A 22,663-nucleotide genomic window follows, 5' to 3' on the forward strand; every position below is an offset into this window, starting at 1 on the left:
AAAACTGGAAAACCTTACATTTTCCAAAATAGCATCTCTATCTGCAAGGCAATGCTCTGAGCTGGTCAAGGTGGGAGATCACTTTATAGCTTGTTTCCAACCCAAACCTTTAAATGATGGCCTCAGAGATGGAATTCTGCCCTTGCTCCTTGGTCAGCCTTTCTTGTTTTCTGCATAGAAATTTTCTCCCCCACCAACCTCTCTCTCCTTGGCCATCAGAATGATTTATTTCCCTGCCACTGATGCCGGCCGGCCTGGGGCACTGTGATCACTTGGTCCATTTCAAAGGAAGCAAAAGCGAATCTCCATCCTTAGGGTTTGGGGAAAAGAAGGTACCTTCATTAGATCTCTCTCTCTCTCTCTTTCTCTCTCTCTCTCTCTCTCTCTCCTCTCTCCCCTTTCCTTTCTGGTTTGGTGGTTTTTCTTTTAAGTTCTGGCTTGGTATCTAAAGGTGTTATCTTTTGAATCCTTCAGCACTGTCCAGCACTCAATCTGAAGTCCTGTCTCAGCACTGGAAGAAAGAGAATGAAGGAGAAGTTGAAGCAATGTAACTCCTTCTTGATTCGCCCTCTCCCACGCAGTGATGTTCCCCACAACAGAACCAGGGTGCAAATCTCCCTGGTGCCCAAGAGCAGGAAGGTGTGGGAAGCAATTCAGGCTGCCAAGAAACCCTCGCTGCTTCGGAACCAACCAGTCCCCAACCAGAGCGACAAGGAATCCAAGAAGAGTAGGAGGGAAAAGGGAGAGAGGAAGAGTCCTTTCCCTCCCTGATAAGTTCCAGCAGTCTTCCTGGAAATCGGAAATACTCACCGCACCCGAGCTCTATGGGTATGAAACCCAGAGTGCCAGGAGCCGCACAAGCCTGCTCGGGGCGTCATTGCTTTGGCTGGCCGCCGCCCAGGCTACGGGGATTTGGACACAAGGACCCGGGGCTGCTGTCTCTCTTGGCACACGCATCTATCTTTCTGCAGCCACTCCTGAGAAGTTGATGGCGTAGGAAGAACGGCAAGCTTTTGAGAGCCGCCTCTCTTTTCCGCTGCCCGCAGGAGCCAGATGCAAAGCTGCCGTGGAAAAGCCGCCTAACAATGGGCCGGGGTGCAGATCCAAGGCTGGACCTTGAGAGGGGTGGAGGGGCTGCGAGGGAGGAGAGGGAGACTGGGTAGAGTGGGGTGGAGGAAGGAGAGAGGAAAAAGAGGAAGGGAGAAGGGAGAGGAGAGAAGGAGGGAGGGTGGAGAGGGGAGAGAGAGAGAGAGAGAGAGAGAGAGAGAGAGAGAGAGGAGAGAGAGAGAGAGAATGAATATGAATCGGTTTTGAGATCCAGGAATTGATTTTAGAAGTGGAGGAAGAAAAAGGGGAACCCCCAATCTCTCTCTCTCTCTCTCTCTCTCTCTCTCTCTCTCTCTCTCTCTCCCTCTCATCTCTCTCCCTCTGCTCCTTTCTCTTGCCTTAGCAGAACTTATGTGGCTGGGATGCAGGGCCCTCGGGTGTCAAAACTTTGAAGATTAATGGATTACTTTGTTAATGACTACAGGCGTCAGGCTGAGGTGCTTAAATGATTTGTGAGGTGCGAGGCGTCTTCCCGACAGTCCCAAACAATGCGCGGAGTGTGCGGGGGAGGCAGAGGGCAGCGGCTGGCGGGACCGGCAGCAGGGCTCACCCGCACACACTCACACACACTCCAGGGAGCACACTAGATCCTGGCAGCTCAGGAGGCGAACAGGCGCTCTCCCCCCACGCACTCCGGGGCATTCCCACCCACACCCACATACATGGATTTTTTTGCCCTGAAAAAAGTGTAAATAAAGCCTCGATGGCCCCCAATGAGGCGTTCCTTTCTGACTTTTTTGGATCAATCAAACAGACAGTGGCTTCTTTTGATTAAAGCCCAAATTGTCATTGGGCAGAAGCAATCATGTGACAGCCAATTCGGTCCAATTTCAACCTTGTCTCCATGAATTCAATAGTTTAATAGTAGCGCGGTCCCCATACGGCTGTAATCAGTGAATTAGAAAAAAAACACCCCAGCAGCGATCTTCTATGATAGATTTTTTTTCCCTCCGCGCTCGCCTTTTTCCTGGGCCTTGCCCCCCCAAAGCCCCTCCAAAAGGGAACTTTTTCTCCGAGGGGGCTCCAAGGAGAAGGCCATGAATTACGAATTTGAGCGAGAGATTGGTTTTATCAATAGCCAGCCGTCGCTCGCTGAGTGCCTGACATCTTTTCCCCCTGTCGCTGATACATTTCAAAGTTCATCAATCAAGACCTCGGCGCTTTCACACTCGACACTGATTCCTCCTCCTTTTGAGCAGACCATTCCCAGCCTGAACCCGGGCAGTCACCCTCGCCACAGCGCTGGCGGCCGCCCCAAGTCGAGCCCCGCGGGCAGTCGCGGCAGCCCGGTGCCCGCTGGCGCCCTGCAGCCGCCCGAGTACCCCTGGATGAAGGAGAAGAAGGCGGCCAAGAAAACCGCGCTGCCGCCCGCCGCCGCCTCCGCGGGCCCTGCCTGCCTCGGCCACAAAGGTCAGTCCGGAGATTGAGCCCCGGGTCCCGCGGACCCTCGTCCCCCTCCGGGCTTCCCTGGGAGCCGTTATGGGGGAGGGGACCGTGGGCTTCGAGGGAAGGGGGAGAGAGAGAGAGAAGCCTGGTGGCCGCTCTCATGCCCCTGTGGGCTCAGGAGTGGGTTTGATGGAGGGGGAAATAGATCCTGAATCCCACGACGAGACATATATGTTTTGAGGAGGGGGGGACTTTCCCTAACTTGTGTAATGTAGGATGATTTATTTGAGTTGGAACTGACCTCCTCTTGTCTAGTTGTCCTAGAGTTTGGCTTTTTGACAGTAATGAAGAGTGATAGACCGCTCTTGCTCAGCTAAGCAGCTGATGCATTAATTATAAATTGTGTTGTAACTAATATAAAGTTAGCTCCCGGATGGAGAGGTTGGGGGAGCCACAGGCAGGAATCTGGTGGAGGTGGAGGAGACTGGGCTTCCCCAGGCTGGGCTCCCAGGAAAGCCAGCACAATAGCTGCTCTGCGTCCAGGGGCGGCCATTTTGTTGCAGCATCTTTTCTGCTGTATTTACTCTCCAGTGCAGTAACCCTGCTCGGACCCCCTCCACCTTCGACTGTACGTGTGTCTCTTGTTGGTTTCCCTTCCCGCAGACTCCCTGGAAATAGCTGATGGCGGCAGCGGAGGATCCAGGCGCCTGAGAACTGCTTACACCAACACCCAGCTTTTGGAGCTGGAAAAGGAATTTCATTTCAACAAGTACCTTTGCAGACCCCGGAGGGTGGAAATCGCCGCCTTGCTGGATTTGACTGAGAGACAAGTGAAAGTGTGGTTTCAGAACCGGAGGATGAAGCACAAGCGCCAAACCCAGTGCAAGGAGAACCAAAACAGCGAAGGAAAATTTAAAAACCTGGAGGACTCGGAGAAAGCGGAGGAGGACGAGGAGGAGAAGTCACTCTTTGAGCAAGCCCTCAGCGTCTCCGGGGCCCTTCTGGAGAGGGAAGCTTACACTTTTCAGCAAAACGCGCTCTCTCAACAGCAGGCTCCCAATGGACACAATGGCGACTCCCAAACTTTCCCAGTTTCGCCTCTAACCAGCAATGAGAAAAATTTGAAACATTTTCAGCACCAGTCACCCACTGTTTCTAACTGCTTGTCAACAATGGGCCAGAACTGTGGAGCTGGCCTAAACAATGACAGTCCCGAGGCCCTCGAGGTCCCCTCTTTGCAGGACTTTAATGTTTTCTCCGCGGAGTCCTGCCTGCAGCTTTCAGAGGCTCTGTCGCCTAGCTTGCCAGGCTCCCTGGACAGTCCCGTAGACATCTCAGCTGACAGCTTTGACTTTTTCACAGACACCCTCACCACAATCGACCTCCAGCATCTGAATTACTGAGAACATTAAAGCAAAACAAAGCTTCACAAAACAAAACAAAACAAAAAAACGCCTCTGACCAGGTGGTTTTTGCCTTCTTTTATTTCGGGAGTTGATTTTTGTTTTAGTTTCTTCTCGATCTACCCCTACTCTCTTTAACGCTGAGGATGTTATGTTTAATGTTCTCCCCTGACCCAGTTTTAAAGCCATCTTTTACAAATTATGTTGGCGTTTTTAGAGGTTTTACACCAAACCCAACAAGTTTCTACGTGATTTTCCTGAAAACAAAAATGAGGCCTGCAAGAAGGTGACCATAAATTGTCTTGTCACTTTCTTTTTATTTTTGTAACACATTAGGATGCATTGTCATGAGTATTTTTGGTAGAATAAATTCTCCTTTGCTATAAGTAGCTTTCTTAATTTTTTTCTTCCCCTCTTTCTCAAGGCTCAGACTGATTTCTTATTCTTCTTTTAGTCTAACATGGTAAATAAAAGTCTGGTCACAATTTACCTTTTTCAATTTTAATATATTTTATTAGGGTGGCATGTTCAAAGTCTGCAATAGACAGCAACAGAGAAGAAAGCCAGAAAGCGGCTAGGGCTTTTGGCAAGTGTTTTTTTCCCCCCTAAGGGAACAGATTTGGGTTTCAGAGACTCAGGCCACAGAGTTAAATCAGCAATAGAAACAGGGCCGGGCAGCCTGAGCTGGCCCCAGCCCAAGCTTCTGAAAGTGGAGAAATAAAGTGCCTACAGAAACTCCCGGACGAGTAAAGTGGAGGTCCCTTAGCGAGCTCCCAGCCTCTAGGTCGATAGCCAAGTTATCAGAAATTCATTTATTTACACACATTTGTTTCAAACATCTATTCCAACTCCTCCTTTCCCTCACCCCCATTTTCAGTGTGGCTGATTAATCTCCCAGCTGTTGATGGGTTCAGGCAAAACAGACCTAAAAGATAGAGGAAAACAAAACAAAACAAAACAATGGTTACTAGCTGGAAAAGGCATGCCAGGAAGGGTTCTTTCCAGTCACCTCAGATTCTTGCCCTCACAACACACACACACATTTAATTCTTAAATCTGTTTACATTGCTAATAATAAATCATTAAAGGTCTAAAGTCAGGTTAGCAAGTTGAGATTTTAAAACAGAGTGTCTCTGCACCCTAGGTTATTAGTTAACCCAGTTTCTTAGACAGAGAAAGAGCACTTTAAATGAAATATCAATAAAATGTGATCTAGGGTATGCTCTTGGGCTGTTCTGTTTTTTTCCCCCTTCTTTTGTCTCTCCTCACTTTTTTTTTTCTTTTTTCCTCTCTGGGTTCTGTTCTGATGACTTACTTACCGTGAGAAAACTGCAGCAACACGTGCCTGGGGCGGCCTGACTGATGTAAGACCCCAGCTCTTAACAGCAAAAGCTGGAGAGTTACAAAGAAACCTCCATCTTTCTTCAGGGGTTTGCTCCCCGGTCTTCCCTCTACCCTTCCCTCCCCCAATCCCTTGGAAGCCTTGGTGTGAGTGGATTGTGGAGGTTTTCAGGCCCCAGGCTCTGGGAGCCGAGCTGGGTGTCCAGGCTGTGGCCAGGGCCATGCAGCTCCTGGATGCGATTCGTCCTAAGCCCATAAATCAAACGCTTTCTATGAATGAGAATGTCATCAAAGAGATCAATTGCAGGAACACATGCACAAATAAAAATCCTCTTACGTATTTGCCGGGGATCCCCGTCCGAAGGCATTAAGTTAGAAGGCGTTTAGTCATAATTCATTTTTATTGCTCTTTTAAAACAACAGCTTGGCTGAGCCGCGGATGCCAAGAACAGCTCCGGGCCTCGGTTTGTCTCCTCCTCCCTCATTCCCTTTCCAGTGGAAGAGCCCTGAAAGAGGCACTTGGAGCCAAGCGTGCCGCTTGCAGAGGATTATTTCACTCATGGCCTAAGCTCGCTTTTCACCCACTCTCCTGGGGCTATTTAAAGAGACTTTCAGCTCGATTTCTGCGTGGGTCGCTGGCCTCCCTGCTGCTCAAAAGACCAAGGTCTCTCCCCGGCTCCGCGGCCTTCCGGATTCCTCCGGGGTGGGGGCTGGGAAAGAATCCCAATGGAATAAGCCTACCGAACCAGGCTGGGGGAGGCTATCTTGGAAAGCCTCCCCTGGAAAGCACGGGCCTGCAACGGGCAAAGGCCCAGCCAGTTACGAGTTAATAGGGCAAGATCCCCAGGAAGCTTTTCTGAGCCAGCAGTGTCTGTGGGCCGGGCTGAGTGTGAGTTTGTGATCCCGAGGTGCGGGGAGAGGGCTTCAGGGAGCCAGAAGTGGCAGAAAGGGAAGGCTGGGGTAGCTGAGGCCTAGGACGGCTTTGAGGCAGGATTCCTGTAGCTAGGAAATCTGGACCCAGGGTGCCTGCCGCCGAGGGCCCCGGAGTGAGGCAAGAGGGAGGACTCAACTACCTTCTGCTAAGCGCGCTCACAGTATCAAGGCTCCCTCACTTCCTGCTCTGGACCTACAGGAGAGCCTCCTCCAGGAGGTCCGCCTCATTTTCCTCTCTCGGGTGGTTCCTTAGGAGCTGAAGCTTAGAAAGGGGAAGCTTTCCAGTCCTCTCTCCCCCTTAACCATCCTTTGCGCTGAGCTAACCATCACAGGGAAATAAGTGGTTGTTGGAAATGTTCGGTTGCCACTAAGGGAGCCCAGACCAGGGACAAAGATCTGCTTAGACCACCCCCCACCCCCCGCCCGACGGTCAGGTTTGCAGGGGGCGGGGTTGAGAGGTGGCCGGGACTACATAGAACTCTGAAGAGTGACTTCATATTTGAAAAGTGTCTGCCCTGAGTGAAACTTCCTTTTTCTATAGAGAAGGGAACCCCCAAACCCACACGTAAATTACACTGTTAATTTCATGTCTGATCCAAGGCTAGAAGCATGGTCAGAGCAAATCCCGTGCAGGCCGGTCTTAAGTGACCACTGAACGTCTCCATTTCCATCTGCCTGGCCTTTTCTTTCTCCAAGCCCAGGACTGACGTGAAATCTAACGGTGAACTGCGATTACCCACACCATCAGCGTCACTGTAGGAAGAGCTTGATGGAAAACAGGACCCCTGTTCCTGGGACGATGCTCACATTGGAACGCGTTTCTCTGGGGAGTGAGCCGAGGGTTCGCAGAAGCAACTACCCATCCACTCAGCCATCTGTCCACCGCCACTCCCACCTGCCAGTCCCCAGCCCCCCCCCCACTCTACACAGGCAGTGGGGGGTGATGAGAAGAGGAGGCTCTCCCACCCCTCATAAACCCTCCTGGAAGCGTACTTCGTGGGAGATGCCTGCGACCCGGCTCTCTGAGGCCTACCCTGGAGTGCGCAAGCTCCTGGGTCTCTCAGAGCCGGCAGATGGCCTGCAGCTCAGGCTCCGCCAGCACGCGGAGCCACAGCTGCTGGCTTCACCTCTCCCCTCTGCCTGCCGCCCACCCCTCCACTCCAGCCGCCGAGCTGCTCGGGATCTTGCAGGGCTAGAGAGCAAAGCTGACTGCGGAGGGAAAACGGGAACGAGGGAAGTGGGAGGGCAGACAAGAGAGCGGACACCCGGCCTTTCCCAGAGAGCTAAGTTCCTAGGCAGCCCCTCCCCCAGCCCCCGCCCCTGGGGTCAAATTACAGAAGCTCCCACAGCCACGCTATTGGGCTATGGGAGTCAGGGGAGAGGGCCCTGAGACCCTCTGGAAGGCGACAGAGTTTTGTTTTGTTTTGTTTTGTTTTGTTTTTTTCTCGCTCTGGTCCCCTGCACAGCCAACCCCGGTTCCTCCCAGTCAACCCTCTGCGCACGTCCCTCCGCATTCCGAGGCTGGCCAGCCAGTGACGCAGCCTCGCCCTAGGCGCCGCGGTTCCGGGCTCAGGTCTCTGCCTGGGGCTGGGCGGTGGCTGCGTCCCCGAGCTGAGGGCGTGGTGTCTGCTGGATTCCCACCCGTCCCACCCCGCGTGTCCCCGGCTCCACCGAGGGGTCCTTGCGACCACGCAGAGATCATCTGCCCCACGGATGCCCGCCTCAACAGAGCCGGGAGGCCTCGTCCCCTCTCACCTCTTGCCAGTTCAGCTTTCTGGGCTGGGTGGGGAAGGGGCAGCGAGAATCGCCTCGCATCCGTCCCCCCCTCCCCGCCCCCAATTCCTGGAGGCGGAGGCGAGCAGAGTCGGGCGCGCGCAGAAGGCAGGCTCCACTTCCTTTGGCCCCAGCGCTTCAAGTCAGCTCTGGCAGCGACCGCAGCTACCGCCGAGGCCCGGGCTGCCTGGGGGGGCGAGCGCGCGTCACCTAGACTGAGGAGCGCCGGGGATTTAAATGCCACTGAAACGGTGATCCATCATAGCCGCAGCCCGTAAACTTTCGCAGGCAGCTCAGCCATTGGCTGGCAGAGTCACGTGGCCGTCCCCGGGAGCCCTCCGCCTTCCCGCCCCGCCTCTTGCGCGCACTGTACATTCATATCATTTTTCTTCTCTGGCCCTATGGAGGAAGTGAGAAAGTTGGCACCGTCACCCAGGGCTTCGCGGGACCCGGTCACTCAGTGACAGATGGACAATGCAAGAATGAGTTCCTTCCTGGACTATCCCATCCTTGGCAGTGGCGACTCTGGGACCTGCTCGGCGCGAGCCTACCCCTCCGACCCTGGGATTACAACTTTTCAGTCCTGTGCCGTCAGTGCCAACAGCTGCGGCAGCGACGACCGCTTCCTGGTGGGCAGAGGGGTGCAGATCAGCTCGCCCCACCACCACCATCACCACCACCACCACCCCCAGCCGGCTACTTACCAGACTTCTGCGAACCTTGGGGTTTCCTACTCGCACTCGAGTTGTGGTCCTGGCTATGGCGCGCAGAACTTCGGCGCGCCTTATGGCCCCTATGGATTGAATCAGGAAGCAGACGTAAGTGCTGGGTACCCCCCGTGCGCTCCCGCTGTTTACTCTGGAAACCTCTCATCTCCCATGGTCCAGCCTCACCACCACCACCAGGGTTATGCCGGGGGCGCGGTGGGCTCGCCTCAGTACATTCACCACTCATATGGACAAGAGCACCAGAGCCTGGCCCTGGCCGCGTATAATAACTCCTTATCCCCTCTCCACGCCAGCCACCAAGAAGCCTGTCGCTCCCCTGTTTCAGAGACGTCTTCTCCAGCGCAGACCTTTGACTGGATGAAAGTTAAAAGGAACCCCCCCAAAACAGGTGAGTCCGGCCGGCTAGCTGGCAAAGGAGTGCTGCTGGGATTTAGAAACGGGCCCGGGGCACCCGGTCTCGTAAGAAAATCAATGACGTTAAAAGACGGGGTCCCCGCTTACGCCCGATGTCATTTTGAGTTGTAGCGCGTGGTACAGGGTGCCCCAGGTGTGTTGGGGCGAAGGAGTTGGGGCCCGGCTTCTTCAAAGGGGGCTGAAGTTTGAGGGGTCTGGCGGCGGAAGGTGTGTGTGGGGTGGGAGGTGGCGGTGGCGGTGTTCTGTTGGTGTCTACAGGCTCCATTAATCACGAGCCTGATCAGGCTAATGGTTGACTTCAGGTTAACCCTTCACAGACGCCCGTCGCTGGCGCTTCCCAGCAGGATTTGTGCGTTAGTTACCCGAATAGTGCGTCCAGCAGGGCACCGGCGGACCAGGGCTGGAGAGTTTTTAACCTTCCCTCTCTCCCTCTCCTTCCCCCCCAGGGAAAGTTGGAGAGTACGGCTATGTGGGTCAGCCCAACGCGGTGCGCACCAACTTCACCACCAAGCAGCTCACGGAGCTGGAGAAGGAGTTCCACTTCAACAAGTACCTGACGCGAGCGCGCCGGGTGGAGATCGCCGCGTCCCTGCAGCTCAACGAGACCCAGGTGAAGATCTGGTTCCAGAACCGCCGCATGAAGCAGAAGAAGCGGGAGAAGGAGGGGCTCCTGCCCGTCTCCCCTGCCACTCCTCCTGGGAGCGACGAGAAGGCGGAGGAATCCTCTGAGAAATCCAGCTCCTCGCCCTGCGCCCCTTCTCCCGGCTCGTCTACCTCGGACACTCTGACTACCTCCCACTGAGGCTGCCCCAGCCCAGCTCCTCAGCCCCGGGCTGCTCCCAGGGCTGCGATTTCTTGCCCAAAGCACATTCTTTGCTTATCTTCCTTTCTTGAAAGTCTCTCTCTCTCTCTCTCTCTCTCTCTCTCTCTCTCTCTCTCTCTCTCTCTCTCTCTCTCTCTCTCTTCCTTTCTGGTCCTATCTGGGGAGCTCCTGGCCATAGATAACGTGTTTCCAGAGAATTCTGGAGACTTGGTTAAGGAAGTTAACTCCTTAACCCACACCGGGTGTCCACGTCGGATTTCTGACGGTCCCCAACATCCTTTCCTTCACTGTTGTGAGATTGTCCACACAACCGAAGGTTCCTTCAGATGTCTGTTGGGGAATAGTTCCTTTTGCCAGCAGACTCTGGCAGGAGGGAGACACCTCACCTTTTATCTATGTATTGTTCTTCTCTGCCTGGTCCTTAAGTAGGACAGAGAGGAAAGAGAGTGTCCAAAGGCTCATGAAGAAAAGATGCACTGAGTGTTTACACAGTTGACCCCTTAACTTGGTTGGTTTCATGCGTGCGAGTTTGCTGGCTGTAAATGCTTCCTCTTGAGAGATTTATCTTTATACAAACTTTCTAGAAACGTGTAGGTAACAACCAAACAGGGTGCTGGATTCTCAAAACTGGTAGCTTACATGTGATCATGGGTGAAAGAGAAAATAACCTCTCTCTTTCAAACAGAGTCAGGTGCCTCAGAAAGTAGCCTCAATTTGTCCACTCAGAGCTGAGAAGGCCTGCAAAGCACTAGGTTCGGATCCTTTCCTGTGCCAAATCTTCCCCAACTCCATTTCTTCTTGCTTCTCTGGTCACCCTCCCATTTAAAAATCATGCTGGATTATTTGTAGCCTAAAGGCACCCTTTCTGTCACCCTTCCTTCCCACAGCTATCTGGACGGGACACAGTGTATCCCCAGCTAATTGTTAATGTGATGGATGGCACAATGAATGTATATTTTGTGTGATTCGTGAATAGTCTTCTGCATGTCGCACAATGTTTTGATGTTCCCTGCAGCCTCACACTGAGTTCTATCAGTTACCCTTTGTGAGCTTTTGATAAGTCCCATTTCCTGTACAATCATGAGCAGCTCTGAGGTCCCAGAGCAGAGTTTACGGGTCTTAAGATGTCTGTAATAAAAGCATTCAAGTTTCAGGTATGCCTAAGCATCGTGTGTATTTGCCTGGGCTACTGCAAAGCTGGCTCATTTCATGTGGGGAGGGACAGAAGGTGGTGTTTATTTTCAAAGGAGTGGGCCTTCCGTTGTCATCCAGCTTGCAGCTTCCTCTACGAGTATGTTTTCATCCAACCAGTGTCTATTTAACGCACTGATCTTTTTACAATAACAGCAGCTCCTTTATTATAATCAAAGTTCAAAATGAAAAAAAAAACAGTGAAGAAATTTATGAAGGATATCTATTTTTGAAACAAACATGGATACTTCCTGGGTCAAGTGCTAACCTTTTCACCTCCAACTGAATGTTGACATATACATAAACAGAGCCCTTTCAAAAGCTGGAAACTGTCTTCAGGCAGTCTTTCCTCACATCAGTGAGCCAAGAGCAAAGAGATTCACATTTAATCAGCTTCGGTATAAAACTGCGCCACTTCCCTTTTCAAACTACCAGGCAGTGTTTCAATGTATTCTACCTTTAAAACTGGTGATCTGTTGTCAGGAAAGCCTTGCCTCCTTTCCCCTAGTCTTTCCGTCAGCAGCCATCCCTTCCAGCAGTTCTTCACATCTCTGCATCACATCTTGTCCCTTCAGGTTTGCCTTTCATTTCAGAGCCACCATGGCTGCAAAGGGTCTCCTAACTCTAGGCCACATAAACTGGAAAGAAATGTGTAAAATCTCTGCTCTAGACTCAGACTCTTCCTGGTGAGCTTGTGGAAACCACACCAAGACTTTGTATATCCAAAGACTTTGTTTCTGATCAAGTCATGTGTCAGATCAGAGTCAATCAACATGGAGTTCCACATGGCTCTTCTAGACCTTGCCAATTTGCCTTTTATTTTTAACATATTTCCGGGGTTAAGAACATTTTCTTATTTTTAAGATGTATTATTTATACAGTATTCTGCCTGCATATCATTACAGATGGTGGTGAACCACCATGTGGTTGCTGGGAATTGAACTCAGGACCTTTAGGAAGAACAGACAATACTCTTAACCTCTGAGCCATCTCTCCAGCCCAAGAAACATTTTCTAACTATTTTTTCCTGGTTGGTGTTGAGCATGAAATTAAGGGCCTTGTACATTCTATGCAAGTGTGGGACCAATGAACAGGATCCCCATTCTTAACTTTCACATGTATCTGGAGGCTTTGAACCCTAAGAGCAGAGCAGAACATCTACAGCATCACAAATACAGAGACGACTTCCTTCCTTTGCAGAGAGTATTTTGAAAAGATGGGCTGGGGAGTAGAACCTACAAACACCGGAATTTGCAGGCCTTCTAGAAGAGTTGTGTGACTTCCCTCACACCCCTGTTAAATGGGGGAAGCCTGGACTTTGTGGGAGCAGTTGCTGCATATCAAGGGCACCCTCTTCTCAGCTGCTGGGTTCGGAGATTGCCTGAAAAGACTCAGGGGGATGGAAAGAACTTCAAAGACACCACCCCTTTCTTTCATTTCCCCGCCTGGCTATACTGTATCTTTTGTTTATTAGTGTAAGGCCACAAAGCAAAACAGATGGCTGCTTTTCAAACACTTTAATGTGTTAAAGTGTCATTTGCATACCACTGTCTTGATTTCAATATCTGAAAGCAGGGTCGGACCTGCTAGCATCTTAGAGATTCCAATCTTCAAGGTGCCGGTTTTAATGTAGCTTAGAGGGAAGGGAACGATAAATTATGCCTAAATATCCCTAGCCTTTCCTGGGTCATAGAATAAATCAGCTAACAAGTAATGCATTTAGGAGACATTAATACACCTTTCAACAAGGAAAAAACATTTGTATCTTTTTAGCTGTCTCAATCGATTAAATCAAAGGCGCTTAACACATCCCATTTCAAGGTCTCTCTTTTCTGTTCTGGTCTCTGAGGGGCACAGTTAACGCCTTGAAAAATGACAGCAGTTTCAACTGAAACAACCTACATAGGAAAACCAGAAAATAGCATTTTGTTGAAACGTTTAAAAATGAAACAAAGGTCTTAATCAGGGAACCCGGGCAATTGCAATACAAAATTTGTTTTTCAAATGTCTTTTTAAAATTTTTCCTCTACCTTCACCCAAAATACTGGCTAAATCGGGGTGGGGGGGGTGTTCTCAATCTAGCATGGGTTAGGTCTCCCTGTGAGTGTGAAGTCGGTTTGGGATTCACCTTTGAGAGTTTACTTTTGGAGGCTATTCAGATGCAGCGGTGTTTTCCTCTGGGGCAATCAGATTCAAACCGATCAATATTTACTCAGTCTGAAAGGGTTGTTGAAAAGGCTGCTAACAACAAACTGCTTAGCTGCTCACCCCTGTTTAATCTCAGGTTCACCGAAAGTTCAAGAAGAGATGAATGCGGTGATGGGTCATTTTAGAATGAGTCCCCAGCACTTTATCTGAGCGCTCAGCTAAAGGCAACAATTATACTTCCATTCCTCTTTGCGAAAGGGGCAACTTTCCTATTATTCTTTTGCTAAACAATGTTTACTAGAAATTAAAGCACTTTCCTCTTCCCTCTTAGCTCTTTTTTAGGGGAAAGAGGCGCTTCTAGCCGCCCTCCCACTGCGCCCCCTCTACTTTTTCTGCCCGTCCACTCGGGCTTCAGTTAAAAAATAAACGGTATTGAATACTTTCAAAAAATGTGAAATTAGTCTGACAGAAGAGTCCCGGTTTATTTCAGATTTCTTGAAGTAAGAAACGAAACTCACTGGGTCATTAGTGCTAATCTTTGTGTGGGACAAGACTGAATTAAAATCCATTGCTTTTGAGGAAAATAGACAGTCGGAGCTCTGATATCTGAGATGACTGTTCAGACAGGAGTGGAGGGCAAAACTGACTTGTGCGGAAGGAAATCTTGGGCTAGAAGGAGAGCTTTAATAATTCGGACCTTCCTAGAGCATGAGCTACAGGGAGAAGGAAGGAAGCCAGTGGGGAATGGTGTGTAAGAGATGCTGGACACTGAACCTAATTGCTACAGCTCTTCAGAGGTCAAAGTTCATGTAATCACTGCATAAATGCATACTAAATAGGGGTTTATTAAGCTTTCCTGATGGCTGAGCATGCCTGTGAAAAATGGTCACTGCTGTTTGTGATTCTTCCTGAAGAATAATCATTCTTGAAGTAGAAACTCAAGGTGTTTGGGTCTAATTTACCATTTTGAGAGACAGGAGACCTTTCTGTTGTTAAAAAAAAAAATAGAAGTCAGTGAATAGGCAGTATCTTTCTCCATGTTGGATGGACTGTAAAATGTCTCTCCTTCCTGGAAAAGAGCAGGCTTTTTCAGTGCACACAAAACACGACAGTGTGTCCACGCCAGATGAGCTACTTATTGGAGCGCTAAGCCGCTGGCTGAGCGTAGACCCTAAGCCCGCTTTGTGCCTCCTGGAAGCTCTGCAGTAGGATTCCTAGCCGATCAGACCAGAGTGAGGACCGCCTGTCTACCCACTCAGAAAAGGAACCCAGTGATAATTGAGTTAGTCAAAACAAGGATAACTGGGAACTCAACTTTAGCTCACTTAGTTTGAGAACTTTGATTTTTTTTTTTTTTTTTTTTACCTATTATTTACCTTACGTGATTTCTTTTATTGTACATATTGGTTACGCGGTGGCTACTGAATCTTCGAAACGACCTTTAAATTGAATGTTTTCTATCATCTTGTTTAAGTAGTACAATGTTGGCCTCTTACTCTTAAAGCCATACAGTCTTAAAATGCCTACAAAGAGCATGTAAACACACACACACGACACATACGACACACACACACACCATACACACACATTCCTAAATCTGTTTTTAAAACCCAGCCTTGAGAAGAATACTTGAAATAGTTCTCTCCACCTAAACTTGGTCTCTACTGAATTGACAAGGTCTTCAAAATATAAAGAGCTTCAAAATATAAGTAACATTACAGGAAGGAGAACCAGCCCTGAATCTTCTGTTGTTCCTTGTTTTGTTTTTCTTGTTGGCTTTGACTTGTTCTGACCCATATTTCTTAATTACCCGTGACTCACTCACTTTCCTAAGACAAACTCCAAACCAGAAGCATTAACATACAAATTCCTCGCGAGAGCGCCTTTCCCCTCCTTCCTCTCATCCCCCACGGGGTCCTGCTAATCTCGGCAGAACCTGTTGGACATCAGGGGCTGTCAGTGTTTGAAGGGTTGGACTGGAGCCCTCGAGTTAGCACCCTATTTTTTTTTTTTTTTAATAAGTGCATTAGGTACAGCACTTTGGGTTGCAGGACTGCAAACCAATTATCAATCAGGCAACTGCGTTTTGGGAGGTTAGCCCTCAGCTGCTCTTGCTCTTAGGGGGAGGGGCCCGGAGAGAGGGAGGGGATCTAAAGCTCTAATTATGTCTCCGAGAATTCCCTTTAAAAACTGTGTTTAGAGTTTATTGGAATACATGAAAAGACCAATGTTTCTCTTTCAACGTTTCCAGGCACAACTAAAAACGCTTGTCTCCATTTTTCAAAATTTTAAGTTGTTCCCACTAAAAACGCGCTGCACAAAGGTTCAGTCACGAAGCTGATCTATAGGAATCAGACTCGCTTGGGTTTTCACTTTAACCGTGTGGGGTTAATGGCTTAGGGGAAACAAAATTATGCAACTGCTTGCAACACAAAATGAAAAAGCAAATGAACGTTTTTCTTTTCCAGCTGGGATGATTTTAGCGGAGGTAGACATTTTACAAACTAGGGCCTACTCCGTGGTGAAGGGAGAATCATCGGAGCAGCAAGCGGTTTAGGGTGGGGTGGGCTCCCTGCCTCCTCCTGCAGTCTCGCAGAGTAACTGTGTCCTGGCTCTGGTTAAGTTTGAAAGGGGACTTTTCCACACTGAGGAGCAAACGGGGTTGCTCCTTCAGGGCAGCGGCGGTGTGTGTGTGTGTGTGTGTGTGTGTGTGTGTGTGTGTGTGTGTGTGCCTGTGCGGGTGCGTGAGTCCCGAAGCCTGCTCTCCTCTCCAGCCTCCCGCGGTCAGCCTGGGAATTCGTCTCACTCTCTGACAGGCTCAAGCGGCTTCTGCCTCTTGCAAGCTCCCTTGGAGTCAAGGGAAAGGGAGTTGGGAGACGCAGCCCCAACTCTGTCTCAAGGGACAAAAAGGCTTTTTTATTCAGTGTTCTTTTATTCCCCTCCCCCTCCCCCGCGCAGCACAATTCTGCTTCCAAGTGCTGCTGAAGGGTGTCTCTTTCTTGACATACGGAATCTGAAGGGTTCCCTACCAAGCCCGGGGAGGACTAAGAACCTAGCGGTCCCTCTCCTTAGAAGGAGAAGAAAACCAGGCCCGAGGCCCAGAGAGGAAGGAGGCTTGCCTTTCTGCCCCATCATTACTTCAAGAAGTGAGAGTGAGCCTCATTCCATAACTTCACCTCTTCTAGTTGAGCTGAGCCTGAACTAGGGGACGGGGATGAGGGTGGCGGGTAGAAAGTTACAAATATTAGGTTCCTCTTTTCTTCTGGATTGTCTCTGGCATTTCAGGCTGGCCTGGAACTCAGCGGAGGACCTTGAATCTCTGATCCCTCCTTCCTCCATCTTCCCAGGGCTGCGATTGCAGGTGTGCACAGCCACACCCCATCCCCCAGGGCTTCCTGTGTGCTCAGGGCGAACTCTGCTTAGGGAGCTACCACTTCTGCTCCTAAACTCAAGAGAGTCTGAAAAGCAACCTCGGCACTCCTACTTCCACAGCTGAATCAAACTCTATAGGAGAGCTTTTCCTCAAGTCTTACTAGAACCCCCCCCCTTTTTTTTAACACCTAACTGGGATGTGAAGTAGACTCTCCATAATGTTAGTCTTGACTCTCTACATGGATCTCAAGCTTCCTGAAGGCACAGCTCTTGACTTCTGGATCATCCGGTTTTTGTAGTCAAAAGAACTCTGGGTTATGGGCTGGAGAGATGGCTCAGTAGCTAAGACCACTGGCTGCTCTTCCAGAGAACGCTGGTTCAATTCCCAGAACCCACATGGTCTGTCCAGTTACAGAAGTTCTTACACCCTCACACAGGCATACATGCAGGCAAAATACCAACACACATAAAATAAACATAAATAAATTTCTGGGCAGAGGCAGTGCATGCCTTTAATCCCAGCACCCTTTACTTTTTATGGAGGTGGATCTCTGTGAGTTTGAGGCTGGCCTGGTCTACAAAGTGAGTTCCAGGACAGCCAAGGCTACACAGAGAAACCCTGTCTGGAAAAACAAACACAAACAAACAAATCAAGAAAACAACCCCCAGAACCATGCCAGGTACCACATAACTTTAATGAGTTCGAGGCCAACCTGGTCTACAAAGTGAGTCCAGGACAGCTGGGGCTGTTACACAGAAAAACCTTGTCACAAAAGCAAAAACAAGACCAAATAAAGTCTCAGGTACAATGTGCTGTTTTGGATTCAAGTATGCATCATGTAGTGACCAGCTTAGGGTAAACAGCAAACTCAACATCTTAAACTATCATCATCTCTTTGTTGTATTTTCAAATTCCTAATATGAAACATATAAGACATTATTGTTAATTATATATGCTTTTGTATTGTGGAACCCGAGAATTTAATTCATTTATTCTTTTATCAAAGAACAACATTGTGCTTTTTTTCTTTTTTTAGACCTTCCCTACTTTTCTCCCCTATATTCTCCACAGCCTCTGGGAACCACTGTTCCAATTCAGCTTCTATAAGATCAAGACTTAGATTCTGCTTGAGTGTGATGACACACACAAACCTGTTTTTTTTTTTCTTTTTCTCACTTACTGTATAGAGAGAAGGGACGGGAACTGTATCCAATGTCTCACACGCGTGTCCATTCACTGAGTTATATCTCTGGCTCTCAGGGTCTTAAATTATAAAGTGACTATTATTTGCTAGTGTTTAAATTGTCCTGTCCAATTTATGTGTTTTTTTTCAATTTCCTGAAATTCTGAGTTAGAATTGTTCAGAGCCAAGTCTTATGCCAAATACTTTACAAGTACAAACTCATACAGTCCTCACTAAGCCCCAAGAAGAAGGTATTTTTGCTGTTTTGATTTTACAGATAAAGGAAAGGGAGTGGCCCAGGACATTGAGTAACTCATCCACTGAATCCAGAATGCAAACTACTAACTTTGCTGTACACTTCTTTACAGAATTAACCAAAGGAATTGGCATAAATCCTTAAAAAAAAAAACAAAAAACATTAGATTATTATGTTTTAAGACCATGTTTCCTAAGCTATCTTTTCTTGTGTGTGTGTGTGTGTGTGTGTGTGTGTGTGTGTGTTTTCAGACAAGATCCTGGAGCTTGCTATGTAGACTGTAGGCTGTCCTCAAATTAAGAGATCCTCCTGCCTCTGCCTCCCAGTGCTGGGATTAAAGGGGTGTGACTCCATGCCTGCCTTCTTAAGCCATCTTTAAAAAGTGAAAAAAATGGTGGCTCCGAATGTGTCAGCATCAAGAACAGTAATAAAAACATTAACTCATACCTCGAATATACCTTTAGGCCGTTAGGAAAACAACAAGCAGAAGTGAAGGAAGGCTGAGAACATAGGAGTTCTCTGCAAAAGTGACCGTTGACCAAGCCTTAGGACCTGAGTTCAGCTACCTGTAAAGGCCAGACCGGGTGACACAGGCCTGTCATCGCAGCACTCCTAGGGTGAGTGGGGGTGGGAGGCAAAGACAAGAGAATATTCCAGAAGCTTTGGGCAGGCTGGCTTGGAGTACACAGGACAGTGACAAATGACGGAAGAGGTCCTGCCTCAAAAATAAGACTCGGAGCTCCACGGAGGAGGTTGTCCTCTGCGGCACCTCACCTGCACCTCTGCCCAGTGCACCCTTACACCAACGTCACACACACACACAACTAAATCGATACTTTAAAAGTTAACTACATGCCGACGATGTACTACTACAGAAGCTCAGCGATTACAGAAGGATCCGCGTATTCGAGGTCTACATGTTAATAGGAATAATCGTATGCGAATAGCCGGATGTTGGTCAGACACTTTCACATATCCTATAAGACACAGGCCAACTCACTTTGTTTCTTCTATTCCAGAATTTTAAAAAGTACTTGTGTGCACACACCTGTGTTCGGGTGCACTCACCTCGGCATGTTTGTGTGGAGGCCAGAGGTGGTGTTCAGCCTCCCCTGCTCTATTGCTCTCCACCCTATCTTTTGAGGCAGGGTCTCTCACTGACCCTGGCACTCATGCTTTTGGCCAGACTGGTCGGCGAGCTCTAGAGATCCTGTCTCTCCATCCCTGCCTCACAGCAATGGCGTCACAGGGATGCATTGCTACGCCTGGCTTTTCTGTGGCTCTGGGGATCCGATGCCCTACCCACGGACCCATCTTCCAGCTCTATGTCAGAATTTTAAAAACATTATTTTTCTAGGTGAGGCAGAGACAACATCATGAGGGTCAAGCTCCTGAATTGCCTTGCCCAAACTCTTTATCATGCCAGCTCCTTAGTCCGTGCTTGATTCAGACAAAACCAAAATACCATTTTTCAAGATCTGGGTAAAAAAATGTGTATTCCCTTGGTGTACCCCGTTACAAAAGTAACTTTCTAACAAGTGTTGGCTGACTTTGGAGATTAATGAAAATTCAGCCCTCCCCTGTCCGCCATCAAGGGCCTCTTGGCAAGGCTTGTCACCAACTGGCCTCTCTGTGTGATTGAGAAAAGGAAGGGCCCAGCCGTCACTACCACCTTTTTGGTTTGTGGCTATGGGAGATATTGGATGTGTCATGAACTTATCATGCGTTAAACCCTGCAGGCATATAACATTGTCATTCTCCTCTGGTTGCTTCCCATCTTTGGTCAAAAGTTGAGAAATCCATTTTGTTCCATGGTTGGTTTCCTTCAGGCTTAGCTCACAGGGTCTCTGTGAGACCTCCAGCAATCTTAGGGGAATGAATCCTTGGTTTGCTCTCTTGCAGCATTTTCCTCTTCTCATTGTGGGGCGTTGCATTCTTCTGACCTGCTGGTGACTATTCTTATTTTTTTAAGATTTATTTTTATTTATGTTATACATGCTTGGGTTTTTTTTTAAACTTATGTGTACCATGTGCTTGTGTGTAGGGGTCCTAGGGGGTCAGATCCCCTGGAATTGGGATTGTAGGAAGTTGTGAACTGGTGGGTGCTGGAAACCAGATTTGGATCCTTTGCAAGAGCAATAAGTATCTTAATTGATGAGTTATCTTTCCAGTTTCTGGTTTCTTTTCTTTTCTTTTCTTTTCTTTTCTTTTCTTTTCTTTTCTTTTCTTTTCTTTCCCTTTCCCTTTCCCTTTCCCTTTCCCTTTCCTTCCTTCCTTCCTTCCTTCCTTCCTTCCTTCCTTCCTTCCTTTCTTTCTTTCTTTCTTTCGACAGGTCTCACTATGTAGCTCTGGAAACTGTTCTTTATAAACCACCTAGCATAGAGATAAGATCATGTTACTTCTGTTTTTTCTCTGCCACTATATCCGACACATGATGAGTACTTGGCAGTATATGCAGAATTTGTGAATAAATGAATGATTGAAAGAGCAAATGGTCCTTTGGGTTCTTTCTGTAGCACTGCAATGTGCTTTTCTCACAAGGCAGTGATTTTTTTTTTGTTTGTTTGTTCTGAAATATTTTTTCATTGTTTACTGAAATTTGAGTTCAAAAATTAGATAAGTTAATTTTAAATTCTCTAAGTAGACTCAATCAGCTGTTTTATTTTTTATTATGTAATGAGGGGTTAAAGGGCTTAAAATGTGAATGTCACTTGAATTAACATAGAGACTAAAGCTTATTGAAATGAAAGTGTAACCCATCAGTCAATCAAAAAGTGTAAATAACTGATACTAGGGTCTTTTCTGTTTTGACAGGGGGTAGAGGTCAGAGAGAAGTCGGTGTTTGGGCCTTCCCAGGGACAGGAGTTCAAAAGGTCATCTGGGAAGCTAGAAAACATAGAAACAGAGACTTGGGGACGTGGGTTTTGTATTTCCTTAATGTTTCATATTTAGAGATGTGGAATATGATGCAGGTGCTTACGCTTGCAGTTTATGAAAACAGAGTCAGGAACTCTTCATCCTTCCGAAAGATTTAAGATAGGAAGTGTGTGTGTGTGTGTGTGTGTGTGTGTGTGTGTGTGTGCGCGCGCGCGTGGCTTCTTTACAGAGGGCTTGCATTTCCAGAGGAACTAAATAAAGGCTTTTGTAATCTAGATTGAGTCCTAAAACATCTCAACAGAATAGTTTATATGATTAACTAAATGATGCTAGATATGCCTGAGACGGGGAAGGCTTGGAGATACAACATAACTTGATTTTAGGTTGAGCTCTATAAGCGAGGAGGTGATATATATGTTTATCATGATATGTAATATCATGATTCAGTATATTAGGATAAATGACTAATATCAAAGAGCTTTCAGTTTATCAGATTATTCCCGTAGGGCTATTTAAGTGGTCCAGGGCACTTTGCAAACTTTTGGTTTGTTTTCTTGACATTTTTGAAAGGAGAAAGCCAGTAGGTACTGAGGTCCTAAGAAGTCAAGAAGTCAAAGCATGCTGTTTATCTCCTGACAATCAGTTTGCAATCTATCTATCTATCTATCTATCTATCTATCTATCTATCTATCTATCTATCTATCATCATCATCATCTATCTACATCTCCCTTGAACTAGAAGCAGAGTCAAGGAGCCAAATGTCCTAGGTTTTTATTTCTTGCTCCACAACTGACCAACAATGCAACATTTTCTCTCCAGAGCCTGGTGAAGCTAGTAGGCTTTAGAGCCTATTCCCAGTCAAATAATTTTCTACAGTTTTATTCGATAGCAACAACTAAAGTAGATTACATAGCAGACGAGTAGCAGAAATTAGATTAGAATGTCATCCTCCTCTTCCTCCTCCTCCTTCACTTTCTCCTCTTCCTCCTCAAGATCCTTCTCTTCCTGCTCCCCACCCCCTTCTTCCTCAGAGATAAGATCTTTCTACAAATTCCTGGCTGGCTGTCCTGGAACTCTCTACATAGCCCAGGTTGGCCTCAGACTCACAGAGATCCACCTGCCTCTGCCTCCTGGGCGCTAAAATTGAAGGTGTGCACCCCTATCCCCGGCTAGAATGCCCTTATAAAACAGAACTTTCGCAGCACCCCCAAAAGTTCAGTTATATCCTTGTCCATTTAATACACCCCTAGCTTTTATCACTGGATTAATATTACTGTTTTTTTTTTAATTTCATAGAAATCAAATTGTGCAGTAGGTGTTATATGTTTCCTTTCTTCCTTCCAAGAGAGTCTCATGGATCCTAGGCTGGCTTCACATTTGCTTTGTAGCCTTAATTCCTGATGCTCCTTTTATCTCCTGAGTGCAGGTGTTACAGGCTTGTACCACCAGACCTTATGCATGTTGTGCTGGGTATTAAACCCAGTGCTTCAAATATGCTAAGCAAGCACACTACCAATTGAGCTACATCCTAAGCTCAGTATTATATATCTTCTTTTTTTTTTTTACATTTTAAAATTATTTATTTATTTATTTATTTATTTATTTATTTTCAATGACCTTTTATTTACTTTGTATCCCACCTGTAGCTCCTTTCCTCTTCCCCTCCTAACCTACCCTCCCTCCCTCTTCTCCACCCATACCCCTCCCCAAGTCCCCTGATAGGTGA

The 22,663-nt window shown here is 47.8% G+C and overlaps 2 protein-coding genes and 1 long non-coding RNA gene across 6 annotated transcripts; 2 read left to right on the top strand and 1 right to left on the bottom strand.

Moving 5' to 3' along the window:
* Hoxa2 (homeobox A2) lies at nt 1–4,386 on the top strand. Of its 3 annotated transcripts, none has more exons than XM_060379994.1 (3): nt 1–332; nt 475–2,517; nt 3,157–4,386. In XM_060379994.1, exons 2-3 carry the CDS (start codon nt 2,145–2,147, stop codon nt 3,894–3,896), a joined length of 1,113 nt encoding a protein of 370 aa, XP_060235977.1. In that variant the 5' UTR covers nt 1–332; nt 475–2,144; the 3' UTR covers nt 3,897–4,386. The 3 variants fall into 3 exon arrangements, with proteins under 3 accessions (XP_060235977.1, XP_060235978.1, XP_021488471.1); XM_060379995.1 differs by lacking the exon at nt 1–332 and having other exon boundaries at nt 372–1,564; nt 2,307–2,517; XM_021632796.2 differs by lacking the exon at nt 1–332 and having other exon boundaries at nt 372–2,517.
* A 1-nt stretch (nt 4,387) lies between these two features.
* Nucleotides 4,388–8,736, bottom strand: LOC132653063 (uncharacterized). Its single transcript, XR_009590717.1, has 3 exons — nt 8,648–8,736; nt 7,926–8,342; nt 4,388–4,821 (listed from the first exon to the last, which is right to left on the bottom strand). It is a non-coding gene; the product is annotated as an uncharacterized LOC132653063 (long non-coding RNA).
* On the top strand, nt 8,411–11,061 carry Hoxa1 (homeobox A1). 2 transcript variants are annotated; one of them, XM_021632799.2, is made up of 3 exons: nt 8,411–8,761; nt 8,965–9,059; nt 9,532–9,660. In XM_021632799.2, exons 1-2 carry the CDS (start codon nt 8,411–8,413, stop codon nt 9,022–9,024), a joined length of 411 nt encoding a protein of 136 aa, XP_021488474.1. In that variant the 3' UTR covers nt 9,025–9,059; nt 9,532–9,660. The 2 variants fall into 2 exon arrangements, with proteins under 2 accessions (XP_021488474.1, XP_021488473.1); XM_021632798.2 differs by having other exon boundaries at nt 8,411–9,059; nt 9,532–11,061.
* Nucleotides 11,062–22,663: the final 11,602 nt, after the last annotated feature.

This window comes from Meriones unguiculatus, chromosome 3 (genome assembly GCF_030254825.1).
Source record: "Meriones unguiculatus strain TT.TT164.6M chromosome 3, Bangor_MerUng_6.1, whole genome shotgun sequence".
Classification (NCBI taxonomy): Eukaryota; Metazoa; Chordata; class Mammalia; order Rodentia; family Muridae; genus Meriones; species Meriones unguiculatus.

Excerpts from the sequence above, each read along its gene's own strand:
- Hoxa2 (XM_060379994.1), top strand. The coding sequence starts at position 2,145 with ATGAATTACGAATTTGAGCGAGAGATTGGTTTTATCAATAGCCAGCCG. Across the intron at positions 2,518-3,156 it reads TGCCTGCCTCGGCCACAAAG|ACTCCCTGGAAATAGCTGAT; the intron begins GTCAGTCCGGAG and ends CCCTTCCCGCAG.
- Hoxa1 (XM_021632798.2), top strand. The coding sequence starts at position 8,411 with ATGGACAATGCAAGAATGAGTTCCTTCCTGGACTATCCCATCCTTGGC. Across the intron at positions 9,060-9,531 it reads AAGGAACCCCCCCAAAACAG|GGAAAGTTGGAGAGTACGGC; the intron begins GTGAGTCCGGCC and ends CTTCCCCCCCAG.